General features: G+C 44.2%; 2 protein-coding genes, 1 long non-coding RNA gene and 1 pseudogene across 9 annotated transcripts in view; 1 reads left to right on the top strand and 3 right to left on the bottom strand.

Annotated features, from left to right (window-relative positions):
* LOC112253662 (RCC1 and BTB domain-containing protein 1-like) overlaps nt 1–14,357 on the bottom strand; it is a 98,367-nt gene that overhangs the window by 2,359 nt on the left and 81,651 nt on the right. For 6 of the 7 annotated variants that reach the window (XM_042323846.1, XM_042323848.1, XM_042323842.1 and 3 more), the window contains 3 exons: nt 769–846; nt 446–639; nt 127–253 (listed from right to left, as the gene is read on the bottom strand). In XM_042323846.1, the coding sequence (XP_042179780.1) occupies nt 127–253; nt 446–639; nt 769–846 (399 nt within the window). The remainder of the gene's footprint in view (nt 1–126; nt 254–445; nt 640–768; nt 847–14,357) is intronic. The other variant, XM_042323844.1, reaches the window with a different exon arrangement.
* The window catches only part of LOC112235381 (calcium-binding protein 39-like), a 105,931-nt gene that overhangs the window by 31,652 nt on the left and 59,922 nt on the right, over nt 1–14,357 (top strand). The window lies entirely within an intron of this gene.
* Nucleotides 3,058–4,978, bottom strand: LOC121846752 (annotated as a pseudogene).
* LOC121846754 lies at nt 4,996–7,927 on the bottom strand. Its single transcript, XR_006083676.1, has 3 exons — nt 7,744–7,927; nt 5,832–6,004; nt 4,996–5,059 (listed from the first exon to the last, which is right to left on the bottom strand). It is a non-coding gene; the product is annotated as an uncharacterized LOC121846754 (long non-coding RNA).

Raw genomic sequence — 14,357 nt, 5'->3', positions numbered from 1 at the left:
TGTACCTGGTTGGTCCTATTGGAAAGGCTAAAACTAGAAAAGCTACATTTCTTAAATAAAATGTCTGTGCTTGCTTCAGCAGTATAAAAAAAAATATATATATTTTTTTTACAAAGATTCACATACCGGATCTTGAGCACGGCCTTGTGTACGTGGATGTATTTCCCATCCACACTGAACTTGAGGTCGGCCGTCTCAGGGCTGTCGAACTCTTTCCTCAGAGACTGGGCCACAGTCAGGAAGTCATCATGCTCTACAACAGAACACAACGCCTTAGCTGGGAATCGTGGAGTGTGTGTGTATGTGAAAGAGAGAGGGTTATCCTAGACCCTTGGTGAGGGGAACCGCCTACTTAAGATATCAGAAAAAAAGAAAAAAACACATTATAACCAAGTTACATACTGCACCTTTAAATAACATTTAATAAATGATTAAATTAACTCACCCATGGAGAGTAGCCTCCACATGACAGACGGCGTAGCGAAGCAGGCAAAGACGTCGTCAGTGCAGGAGAAGTGTGTGAGGTGTGGCAGCACGATGGACTGACCCCTACACTGGCCCCACATGTACACCTGGCCGCTCTGGGTCTTACAGGCAGATGTGTGTGTGGAGTGGCATGCCGCGATCTCCACTATCCTGCTGGGGGGGGGGTGTTACTTGGTAGACACACACACACACTCTACCAAGTAACGGTACTCCTGTGTCTTTTGACTGCTATAAGAAATTCTGTGCTTCTTGAGTGCATTGTTTCTTTACACGTCTCCCTACTCTGTCTCTCTGTGCCACGCCTCTTCAGTGTTTTCCCTTGTCCTTTTGCTGCCTACGGTGGGCCTCTCTCCCTCTCCCCTTTAAGACGAAGACAGGAAACACAAAAAGAGAAGGAAGAATGACAGGACACTGCTGAAGTCACTGCTGTTCCATGAATTTAACTATATGGGATATACACTATGTACTAAAGTATCTGGACACCCCTTTGAATTAGTGGATTTGGCCATTTCAGCCACACCTGGGCCTCCCAGGTGTATAAAAATCGGCGCTGTACTGCAGCGCCAATGTCCATCAGAGAAACATTGGCAGTAGAATGGCTCTGTACTGAAGAGCCGTGACTTTCAACCGTGGCACTGTCATAGGCCCACCTTTCCAACAAGTCTGTTTGTCAAATTTCTGTCTCAGAGCTGCCCAGCAACTGTGGTGGGCTGGGCGCATTGTGAAGTGGAAACAAGGTCCAGGTGCACAGTGTTTCCTCCGACACATAACACACACGAGCTGTGTTACAGAACTCACTGCGAGTGCTGAATCGGAGGCGTAAAACTAATCGTCTCCCCGAGCCCGTACGGGAGTTGCAACACTGAGACAAGAGACTACTAAAAAATAAAAATAAATGGAAGCAACAAATCAGGGAGAAAAACTGGGTCATTTTTTAAAAAAAGAAAAAAAGAAAATTTCAAACAGCCACACACAAGCCTAAGATCACCATGCGCAATGTCAAGCATCAGCTGGAGCGTCATTAGACTCTGGAGCAGCGGAAACGCATTCTCTGGAGTGATGAATCACGCTTCACCATCTGGCAGTCAGGTGGACGAATCTGGGTTTGCCAGGAGAAAGCTACCTGCCCCAATGGATAGTGTCAACTGTAAAGTTTGGTGGAGGAATAATAGTCTGGAGCTTTTTTTTCATGGTTGGGGCTAGGCCCCTTAGTTCCAGTGACGGGAAATCTTAACACTACAGCATACAATGACATTCTAGACCATTCTGTGCTTCCAACTTAGTGGAAGGCCCTTTCCAGTTTCAGCATGACAATACCCCCAGGCACAAAGCGAGTTCCATACAGAAATGGCTTGTCAAAATCGGTGTGGATTTGTGGAAGAACTTGACTGGCCTGCACAGAGCCCTGACCTCAACCCCATCAAACACCTTTGGGATGAATTGGAACACAGACTGCGAGCCAGGCCTAATCGGCCAACATCAGTGCCCGACCTCACTAATGCTTGTGGCTGAATGGAAGCAAGTCCCCGCAGCAATGTTCCAACATCTAGTGGAAAGCCTTCCCAGAAGAGTGGAGGCTGTTATAGCACAAAGGGGGGGGACCAAGTCCATATTAATGCCCATGATTTTGGAATGAGATGTTCGATGAGAAGATGTCCACATACTTTTGGTCATGTAGTGTAGCTTATGTCAGAATTGATTTTTCGCAGCAGGTTAGGAGAACTTACCCAGCAGGTTAAGATAATTAACGTAGCAGGTTAGGGTTAGCTAAAATATTATACTTTGATGTCAATTTGACAAACTGTATCCTTTAGCCATGACCGTATTCCATGGACACAGAAGGTTGCTGGTTTTATTGTGCCCTCTGTCTTGTAGCTTGATCTCAAGGCCAGCCTGAGGCTCATTCAAGAGTGTTTTGACATGTTACACAACATTCAGAGATAGAATAAACATGACAAATGTCCACGATCTATTCCCGAATTAAATCCCAATAACTGGTTTGCATGTTTTCAGTGAAAAGTTCATGCCTGTCAAGTGTCAAAACCATTTGTACCCCAGCCCACAACATAATGGCCCCCTCCATTCTAGTTTTGTGACAGGGACAATGTAAACTCAGAGACAGATTATTCCAGAACTGGTGTGTGAGCCAATGTTTGGACTATGCAGTGTTACCGTATGGACCCACACTGGATGGAATACAACAGAGAACACGAAGAGAAAAGAGAACTAACCATGGGTCTCTGAAAGATGACAGTATCAACTGGGGCTTTTAGTGGGCAGTAGCTGCCACCAGAGCTACATCTCAATCCTGTGAGTGTGTTCTCTCCCTTACCTCTCCTTCTCAGCCATGATGTGTACAGGACTGAGCTGGTTGCTCTTGTTGCCAGTACCCAGCTGTCCGTAGGTGTTAGCCCCCAGGCATACAGCAGGCCCTCATCTGTTAGAGCCAGAGAGGCGTAGCCTGATGCGATCTGGAAGACAAGTCCTTAATTAAGGGTTTTACACAGTGGGAGTGGACAGCAACAAGGCTCTGGGCTCAGTTCTGTTTTGTATTAGTTTGAGTTGAAGTAGACATGAGTAGATGATTCAGATAGAGACATACAGGTGGTAGTAGTGTACACTACTGTCCAGTCTTACCTGTAGTACACAGAGACCCTGGAGGGCTGCCAGGCGACAGGGGGTCAGCTGGTTACCATTGTTGCCCACTCCCAGCTGGCCATTCCCATTGTAGCCCCAGCCAAACACCTGCAACACACACAGGCCACTGTAGTCAGCAATATCTTCCTTTATGTACATGTTGCTATATAACATTTTGCTTTGACTTTCTCTGGACCGGAGGGAACTATCCAATATAAACCCATCCTTCCCAAGGGCTTGGTCTCTCACCTCCCCATTGTCGAGCACAGCCATGGAGGAGGTCTGTCCACAGGCAATGCCCATCACCACTTTACCCTGCAGGCAGTTGGTCACCCTGCGGGGGGTTGGCTGGTTGGCTGTGGCACCTGAACCCACCTGGCCACAGTTGTTGTAACCCCACGCAAACACCTAGCAGATAGAATCATATACACACCGACTGTCAACCCTATACACAATCACACCTCGTGACCAGTGATCCTAGGTAACCATGATATTAGGGCAATGTTGTAACTACCCCTTTACAGTGCTGAGTAACATTTTTCAACACATCCAAGATAGCCCTAAATATCTACTTTTGGAAATCATTAGTCATTTCTACATCAGCTCTTCAAGTGGGCCTGGGTGATACAACCAGCCTGGAGACAGTGAACAGGCCAGGCCAGGGCCTGGGTTAGATGCAGCCAGCCTGGACACAGTGAACTGAGATAATACCTTCCTAACCTGCTGCTGGGACAAACATAAACCACTTAAAGAGACAGACAGCCAAGACAAGTGACCACTGATCAGCTCTGGTTAGAAAACTTGAACCTGACAGGGTTCCATAGTCCACTCCACACACTGACAGGCTACACACAACCTCCACCAATACTCCACTCATGTTCATCAACAGTGTTTTTATTCTCTTAAACATCATGTACCTAGCAGTAGCACTGTAGCAGTAGCATTAAGACACTGACATCTTGAAACAGGCTTATTTCAGGGTTACAAGTGTATGTAAAAGGACTTCCCTTCTTCCCCTGTAAAAGTATTTCCCTTCTTCTATCCCCTCACCTCTCCATCGTGTGTCAGGGCCAGAGAGTGATGGGACCCACAGGCCACTTGTGTTATTTTCTTGTTCTGCAGGTTGGTTGAAACCAGGATGGGTGACACCCCCTGGTTGGTGGTCCCGTTGCCCAGCTGGCTGTATCCATTGTGACCCCAGGCAAACAACTCTCCCCCTGAGAAACAAACGCACCAAAGTATAACAGAGCTATTTAAGCAAGCTGCAAAATTATACTATGACAATTATACTGGCTTTTGGTAAAGTTCTAGTAACGTGCCAACGTTGCCATTTGGTGGTGGTAAAAACAATTAAGGCAAGTAGGCAGCATACCTTCTGCGGCCAGTAAGACGTGTGGTCCACTGCCATAGCTGAGACTGACCACCTTCTTGCCTCGGAGGAAGTCTAGTTTCTTAGGGACCATGGTGCTCTGACTGTCTCCTGTCCCTAGACAGTTACTGCAGTTCAGCCCAAACACAAACACCTACAGGGAGATCAGAGACAAAGATGAAGAGAAGGGAGGAAGAGGATGCCATTACATGTAATTATATTTATTTAACCAAGAAACTCCACTCAGTAACCATTTCCACTGCTTTCCAGAGAGTTCTGCACTACATAAAAACTATAAAGTTATTCTATACAATCAAGACACCCCCAGTCTCACCTCATCGTCCTGGGTGATGTAGATGGCTTCGTTGGCTGAGGTTCCAAGACACAGGCCTGCCTGATGCGGGAGACCTCCTGAGCCCCAAGCAGGGTGAAGAGGGGCCACTTCCCCACATCCACCATGGCTGGGTACCTCACTCTGGCTCTCCACGGTGGGGGTTCGGGGTGAGGACGGGGGGCACAGGGGAGGGAGAAGCAGGGGCTGTGAGGCCACCACTGTCCCCGCTAACACTGTTACAAGACAACCATCAAAAGACAGACACAAACAAAACATTGTGTCTTAGTCTAAACCTCAGTGGTGAGGCACCCTGGTTTCAAATAAGGTATTCATAAATATGTTAGTATTTGCTCAAAGGCTTGTGCGGTAAATTAGACATGACTTCAGGACTTTATAATGCCATCTCTGGATGCTCACGGTGATATCGACATGGTTTTAAATAGTATTGGGCCATACAGACAACATGCAGATGGAGATGGAATGGCTACTTTATTTGGCAAACGTTCCCATCCAGATCTTTTAACTGTCTCATACAGTTGGTTAAATAAATGGATGACTAGCTAGGTAACATTAGCTAACTACGTAAGTACTGCAGATCCAACGCATCTCTGGCCATGCACTCTGTTTACCATTGGGATTACAATCGTGAATCTCAGCCACAACAGATGCGGCATCCATTAGCCTCCTAGCTGGCTAACAGTAGTTAGCTTACCTTCCCAGGTAGCAAACTAGCTTGCGACATGGTAACGGTCACCTAACAGTGACTGGTCAAAGCGATGCACTACGTTGAAGGCTGCACCCATGGCAGTCTCCCTTTGCTGTTTACCGTTCTCTGGCTATTTACAAAGCAAGCTAGCCTAGAACCTAGCTGGATAGATTCAGCGCTGACTAATAGCTAGCAAGCTGTAATGTTACTGTACCTAAAGCATCGCTCCATATCATCAAGAAAACTGAGGAGAGAAACAAGAAAGACACATTTAACAGCTCGACTATTAATTAACCTACCTCAAGTAAATATGATTTGAAAGCACGATTACCAGATTAAAGCTGTCACTTCGTTGTTGTCGTCGCTGATGTAAGGATACCAAACGTACCAGGCAGCCGCTTTGAGTTTAGCGATAGTTTTGCGCTTGAGCCCCGTCCAAATCGTTGGTCCAGATGGACTCTGACGTCATGGGCTGAAAGAAGGTGCGCTTGGTTTAGGTCATCACAGAGTCCACGGACTCGCCTGTGCCAGTCTATTGTTCTCTTGCCAACTACTAACGCAATAAATGGGAGTTAAGAATAACCGTTTTCAGCCCTCTGGTGTTTAATAAAATAATAAAAAAACATAGGCCCAATTAAAATAATAAAAACATACTTTCCTCCCTTGTGGTAATAATCACCCCACTGCTTTCACCAATCAAACCCTAGATCTGCGCAATGAGGGAGGATGCATTTTGAGTATAGATCAACTGAGAAAGCCTGTTGGTACAGCCTCTAAAAGAAGAATGTGAAAAGGCTGGTTCTCATGTGACCATGTTTATATTCTGAAACTCAAGTTTTATTCACGTTGAGTGAGTCTCTAGTCACCGGAGGGCAGCAGCAAGTGAGCACACCTGACGCTTTCACCGAATCTCCTTCTGTTGATGTAAATCAGAGACTACCGAGGAAGACCCAACAAACCAACATTGTTCAGAAGCTGTGGATGGACTTCCTAGATGAGCCCAGGCCCATCAGAACAACCGTGGGAGTCCTCTTGATGTCCCTCTTGGATAGAAACAGCCCCATGACAGACACAAGAAAACGGCCTTGACTTGGCTAGGCAAAGCAGGGTCTGATGTGAGTATTGTTCTATTTGTTTTAGCCCAGTACTACGAACATCTCATTCCACTAATCATAATGACTTTTATTAGACTGAACAAAAAATATAAACAACAATTAATTTTACTGAGTCACAGTAAATCAGTGAATTGAATTAAATAGGCCCTAATCTATGGATTTCACATGACTACGCAGGGGTGTGGGCCTGTGAGGGCATAGGCCAATCCACTGGGGAGCCAGGCCAAGCCAGTCAAAAAAAAAATCCCTGCACAAAAGGGCTGTCATTACAGACAGTTTCCTCTTCTGTCTGGGTGGCTGGTCTCAGACATCCCGCAGGTGAAGCCGGATGTGGAGGTCCTGGGCTGGCGGGGTTATACGTGGTCTGCGGTTGTGAGGCCAGTTTTACGCAATTTCTCTAAAATGACGTTGGGGGCAGCTTATGGTAGAGAAATGAACATTCAATACTCTGGCAGCAGCTCTGGTGGGCATTTATGCAGTGAGCATGCCAATTTCATGCTTCCTCAACTTGACATCTGTGGAATTTTGTTGTGACAACTGCACATTTTAGTGGCATTATTGTCCCCAGCACAAGGTGCACCTGTGTAATGATCATGCTGTTTAATCAGCTTTTTAATATGTCACACTGGTCAGCTGGATGGATTATCTTGGCAAGGAAGAAATGCTCACTAACAGGGATGTAAACACAGTTGTGCACAAAATTTGAGATGAGGCTTTTTGTGCGTATGGAAAATGTATGTAATCTTATATTTCAGCTCATGAAACATGGGACCAAAACTATGTTGAGTTTATATTTTTGTTCAGTGTAGTTTAATCAGGTGTGAACAGTTAAAGTCTAGAACAAATAAATGCACATTCTGTCTCCGGTCCCATGATCAGGTTGGTAGAGTACTGGAATAGAATAACCTTTTATCCTCAACTAATGACTTGCTAAAATTGCAATATCATTAGCTAGACACTACCTGGTTCTATAATTGGGCTGTGGAGGGCTGTAGGCTATGGTGTTCGTGGTGGACAGTAGTGACCGGGCCAGTATAGGGGACTGCTCAGAAGGCTCTGAAGAATGTTCTGTCCGACGTCAACATGAAGGGAATACCTCTGATGGTGCTGGCTAACAAGAAGGACCTCCACAACACCATGAACATCAGAGAGGTGTCCAACCAGCTGGAGCTTCCCAGCTACAAAGACCGAGCCTGGCAGATCCAGGCATGCAGCGGCCTGAAGGGAATGGGGCTCCAGCAAGCATTCCTCTCTGTGGCCAAACTCATCAAGAAGAGCAGAGAGGAGACACGTCAGTGGAGATATCACTGTGAGAGACACTTGACAAGTCGGAGATACTGACTATATAGTGCACTACCTTAAACTAGAACAACATTAAAGTACCTCAGCAGTAGTACACTATAAAGAGAATAGGGTGCCATTTGAAATGCAGATCATAACAGAACAATGATTGTGGAAGAGCCAGGATTCTCAATCCAATTATGAACTAAGCACAGGATCCATATTTGGGCATTTTGATTGTGCGATCAACATGGTTGAGATTTAACACTTAACATCACATCAGTTAAATGTGCCTACTAAGGGAGACTGGAGAGTATTGTTACACTGTGGGGAAAGATAGCTAGGGAAACTAATATTTTTGTTTGCAGATACATCACTATTTATATTAATGATAAACTAATAAAACATGCTAAACCTAATGTCTGTCTGCTAAATGGCATTATAATTTTGTGTAGCCAGGCTTTTGGGTAGTGGGCATGCTAATGCCTACTATGTACATTCAAAATAATGTCTATTTCTGCTTCTTCGAGGCTTGGTAGGAGGGGTGAAGTCATTTGAGTGACAGCCATGATTGCCACAGCAGCAGTCCAGGCACTACCACCCACACCCCATTGAAGAAGACCAGGTAGATCCATAAGTAGAGCCAGTGGTTTGTTTGAGGTTGGGGCTGCCTGCCAGCCTGTCTGGACAGAAGGTCATCCAGCCTCTGTACAACTCACACACACACAACGTGATCTGGACAAAGTGCCTGAAAACAAACATGGAGAACTATTCACCCGGAAGGCCAGGCTGTGCAACAACAAACAGGCTAAAAACACATGTTGACCATTTGAGATTCAAAACAAACAATGACAAGTTTACTTAGGTTAATAACCAACTTGTGCCCAGGCTATATTTTCCATGACCAGTGCATTAGGAAAGTATTCAGACCCCTTGACTTTTTCCACATTTTGTTACATTAAAGCCACATTCTAAAATGGATTAAAGTGGGGGGGGGGAGTTCTCAGCAATCTACACACAGTGGGACACAATCATGAAGTGGAAACATTTTGACATTTTTGCAAACTTTTTTAACAAAACTCAAAAATGAAAAATTGGGCATGCAAAATTATTCAGCCACTTGAGTACTTTCAGTGCACAAACTCTCTCCAGAAGTTCAGTGAGGATCTCTGAATGATCCAATGTTGACCTAAATGACTAATGATGATAAATACAATCCACCTGTTTTCAAGTCTCCATTGCACCTGCAGATCCTCTCAGAGATCCGTCAGGTCATGAAGAATAAGGAACACACACAGGCTATTTTCAGAACTCTCCAGAGATGTTTGAAGCCGGATTTGGATACAAAGATTTCCGGGCTTTAAACATCCCGGGCACTGTGCAAGGAAATATTGAAATGGAAGACTATCAGACCACTGCAAATCTACCAAGACCTGCGTCCCTCTAAACTTTCAGCTCATACAAGGTGAAGACTGATCAGAGATGCAGCCAAGAGGCCCATGATCACTCTGGATGAACTGCCGAGATCTACAGCTGAGGTGGGAGACTCTGTCCATACGACAACAATCAGTCGTATATTGCACAAATCTGGCCTTTATGGAAGAGTGGCAAGAAGACATTTCTTAAAGATATCCATAAAAAGTGTTGTTTAAAGTTTGCCACAAGCCAACTGGGAGACACACCAAACATGTGGAAGAAGGTGCTCTGGTCAGATGAAACCAAAATTGAACTTTTTGGCAACAATGCAAAACGTTATGTTTGGCATCAGACAACAGAGCTCATCACCCTGAACACACCATCCCCACTGTCAAACATGGTGGTGGCAGCATCATGGTTTGGGCCTGCTTTTCTTCAGCAGGGACAGGGAAGATGGTTAAAATTGATGGGAAGATGGATGGAGCCAAATACAGGACCATTCTGGAAGAAAAGGCCTGATGGAGTCTGCAAAAGACCTGAGACTGGGACGGAGATTTGTCTTCCAACAAGACAATGATCCAAAACATAAAGCAAAATCTACAATGGAATGGTTCAAATAAACATATCCAGGTGTTAGAATGGCCAAGTCAAAGTCCAGACCTGAATCCAATCGAGAATCTGTGGAAAGAACTGAAAACTGCTGTTCACAAATGCTCTCCATCCAACCTCACTATGCTCGAGCTTTTTGCAAGGAGGAATGGGAAATAGTTTCAGTCTCTCTGTGCAAAACTGATAGACATACCCCAAGCAACTTACAGCTGTAATCAGCAAAAGGTGGCGCTACAAAGTATTAACTTAAATGGAAATAGGATACCGAGATAAATTTTGCACGTACCCAATTTTTCCGTTTTTGATTTGTTAAAAAGTTTGAAATATCCAATAAATGTCGTTCCACTTCATGATTTGTCCTCATTGTTGGTTTTTGCTCTTCACAAAAAAAACAGTTTTATATCTTTATGTTTGAAGCCTGAAATGTGGCAAAAGGTCCTTATAACAAGGGGGGTCTGAATACTTTCCAAGGCACTGTATATGGTAATAGGTCATTCAACACATCACATGCTGAAGACAGCAAGTCAATTTAATTTTTATAGTGTCTAATGGGATGTAAACACTTGTTTGTGTAATGGGACAATTCTGAATATAATAATTAGTGTTCTCTATAAAGAAATATGGTACCAATATAGAAATGAATGGCATAAAGCATGAGAAAAGCCTGACAATGAAGCATATTTAGTACCAGTGTTCCTACCTGTAGTGTTTGTCCTTGACGATGGCATAGACAAGCACCAGCGCCAGGATGCCATCCAGGACGACTGTCAGCAGCTCCAAGGAGACGATGGTGGGGTCAGAGTGGAGCCAGCGCTCATCTGCCTTTCCATACTCCTTCCCTACATGGACAGGATATCTGTTAGAGCAGTATCTCAATACATTCCTGGGGGACCCCAGGGCCAGAGGGTGCACGTTTTTGTTCTACTCCAGCACTAACAGTGATTGATACTCCATTCCTGTATATTATTCATTTTAATACTATGTCCACTAGATGTCTCCCCACAACCAGGCTCCAAAGCACATCTTAAACACACGCACCGTTTGTTAATTTAATTTATATTTTGCATGATAAAGTTCAATACACAGTACTATAAATTATTTTGTTTAATCCATTTTTTTTTTTTTTTTACATTGCAAGGTAGCCTACTTAAAGTTCAGAAAAATATTGCCTGAAGTCACTTGTGACATGGAAACAAAGGGTCCTTCCTGTAGAACAACATGTCAAATAAGAGCTGCAAATTAACTTTCTGCCTTCTCACTCCCATCACACACTCACCAAGGTAATGTGAACAATTGCGTGGTAGAAAAGCCACACGAGCACCCATCTATCAGTTCCAGAGCATTTTCTCCCCATGTCTGCGCGAGGATGTAACCCACGACGAACTGAGCGGCGCAGGCCAGCAGAGAATAAACCGTCACGGGAGTAAAGAGAGATTGGGTTTCTTTAAACGCCACTGATACCATTTTCACAGAAAACTCTACTCAAACCATGCAAATTACTCTTTGAACTTGCAACTATTGTCTCGTCCATAAAGCTGGATAGATGACTCATCTTTGTATCTGTGACATTACAGTGTATGCCTGCCCTGCCGATGCTGTCAATCTCAATTTTGAAGTAGTACATTTTCTTCTTCATGATTGGCTGATCCATCCTGATGACCGGTTGGACATGACGCTAACAGAGTCACCAGGCGGGATCATTCAATGAAGTTTGAAGTCCCACCCAGTTGACTTCATTACAATGGTGGAAGCCCTCAATGGCACTTCCCATCCTAATACACTTTGCTTGCCAAAAATAAAGAGGCACTTAAACACAATGTAACTTGTCCAAATCAATCACACTGGTCGTCTGAAATCAAACTGTCACACTTCAGAAGCAACACTGATTGACATTAAATGTCACATGCTGTCCTGAGCAAATGGAATAGACAACAGGTGGAAATTATAGGCGAAGCGAGCAAGACTCCCCCAAAATCTGGTTCTGCGGTGAAAATGACCACAGACCAAGAGTGTCGAATCAGTTCCTATGCTTCCTGGCTGATTTTGATAGGTCACTTTTTGAATGCTACGTTTCATAATACTTAAATGGTTAGCATGTACTGATGTCCTGCAACGGTGATATTGCAACGATTTTTCAGTTAGTGCAGCTCTTACAGGATGGCTCATCAATGCAAGCTGTGGCAAGAAGGTTTGCTGTGTCTGTCAGCGCAAGTCCAGAGCATGGAGGCGGTCAGTCGAGACAGGCCAGTACACCATTGTAGAATCAACCAGGAGGAGGTCCGATATCAGGCAACAGCCCAGCAGCAGGACAACGATTGTGCAAGGAGTAGAAATAAAGCCCTAGTAATTTGATTAGTCAAACTTTATACTGTTTGTATATCGTCTTTTCAAACGGTGTAAAGCCTTATGAGGGTGGGTATCTGGGCTTCACTATTCATATTGACTACTTTTACTTCACTACATTCATAAAGAAAATAATGTACTTTTTACTCCATACATTTATCCCGACATCCAAAAGTACATGTTACATTTTGAATGTGCTTCAGCAGGACAGAAAATTGTCAATTTCCCACACTTAGCAAGATAACAAATCTAGTCACGCCCTAATGCCTATGATCATGCAACATCCTCAGCAAACAAGTGCTTCATTTCTAATCTGAGTGTTTGAGTGTGCCCTGGCTGTCCATACATTTAAAAAACAAGAAAATGGTGCTGTCTGGTTTGCCAATATTAAGAATTTGAAACATATACTTTTGAGACCATACTTTTACTCAATTATTACTTTACTGGCTGACTTTCACTTTACTTGAGTCATTTTCTATTAAGGTATCTTTACTTTTACTCAAGTATGACAATTGATGCTACTTCTTCCACCACTGGTATTATACATTATACCTGCTCAAAAAATAAAGGGAACACTTAAACAACACAATGTAACTCCAAGTCAATCACACTTCTGTGAAATCAAACTGTCCACTTAGGAAGCAACACTGATTGACAATAAACTTCACATGCTGTTGTGCAAATGGAATAGACAACAGGTAGAAATTACAGGCAATTAGGCAAGACACCCCCAATAAAGAGCCTCATTTGCAGGTTTTACCACAGACCATTACATCAAAGTTCCTATCCTTCCTGGCTGATGTTTGTCACTTTTGAATGCTGGCGTGTGACTTTCAGACTCTAGTGGTAGCATGAATTTGATTCTCCAACCCATAATGTGGCTTTTGTTGTCAGCAGCTCAACCAGGATGGGACAAAAGTATTTAATAAGAATATTTTCAGCTGTGTCTGTCAGTGTAGTGTTCCAGAGCATGGAGATACCTGGGACAGGCCAGTACATCAGGAGACGTGGAGGTCTGTGTACCAAAACCCAGCAGCAGGACCGCTTCCTCCGCCTTTGTGCACGGAGAGAAGCACTGCCAGAGCCCTGCAAAATGACCTCCAGCAGGCCACAATTGTGCATGTGTCTGCTCAAACTGTCAGAAACAGAATCCATGAGGGTGGTATGAGGTCCCGACGTCCACAGGTGGGGGTTGTGCTTACAGCCCAGACCGTGAGGAGTTTTTGCATTTGGGGAAAACACCAAGATTAGTGAAGATAAATTACTGGCGCATTTTGATCAAATTAAGATGAAAGCTTATGTTATTAAGCACGTGACAGATGTGACCTGTCTGGAGACGCCAAAAAAATGTTCTGCTGCCTGCAACATCCTCCAGCATGACCGGTTTGGCTAGTGGGTCCCATGGTGTGGGGTGCCATTTCTTTGAGAAATTGTGAGCGCACAGCCCTCCATCTTGCCAGACCGTAGCCTGAATGCCATTAGGTAGAGATGAGATCCTCAGACCCCTTGTGAGAACATATTGGTGCGATTGGCCCTGGGTTCCTAAATAATGCAAGACATTTGACTAGACCTCATGTGGCTGGAGTGTGTCAGCAGTTCCTGCAAGAGGAAGGCATTGATGCTATGGATCTGCACTTCCCCAGACTGAATTCCAATTGAGCACAAAATGGGACATCATGTTTACTCCATCCATTTATCCTGTTGCACCACAAACTGTCCAGGAGTTGGTGGATGCTTTAGTCAGGTCTGGGAAGATCCCTCAGGAGACCATCCGCCACCTCATCAGGAGCATGCCCAGGCGTTGTAGGGAGGTCATACAGGATCTGGAGGCCAACTCACTAAACAAATGCCTCATTTTAAATTGTTTTAAGGACATTACATCAAAGTTGGAAACAAAATGTAGTGTGGTTTGCCACTTTAATATTGAGTGCAACTTGAAATGACCTTATGGGTTGATAAATTTGAAAACCATTGATTGTGTGATTTTGTTGGGTCAGCACATTCAACTATGTAAAGAAAAACGTCATTTCATAAGAATATTTCATTCATTCAGATCTAGGA

The sequence above is a fragment of the Oncorhynchus tshawytscha genome, linkage group LG07, assembly GCF_018296145.1.
Source record: "Oncorhynchus tshawytscha isolate Ot180627B linkage group LG07, Otsh_v2.0, whole genome shotgun sequence".
Classification (NCBI taxonomy): Eukaryota; Metazoa; Chordata; class Actinopteri; order Salmoniformes; family Salmonidae; genus Oncorhynchus; species Oncorhynchus tshawytscha.
Note: the sequence above shows the minus strand (reverse complement) of the source record. Positions and strands in the feature narration are given on the sequence as shown.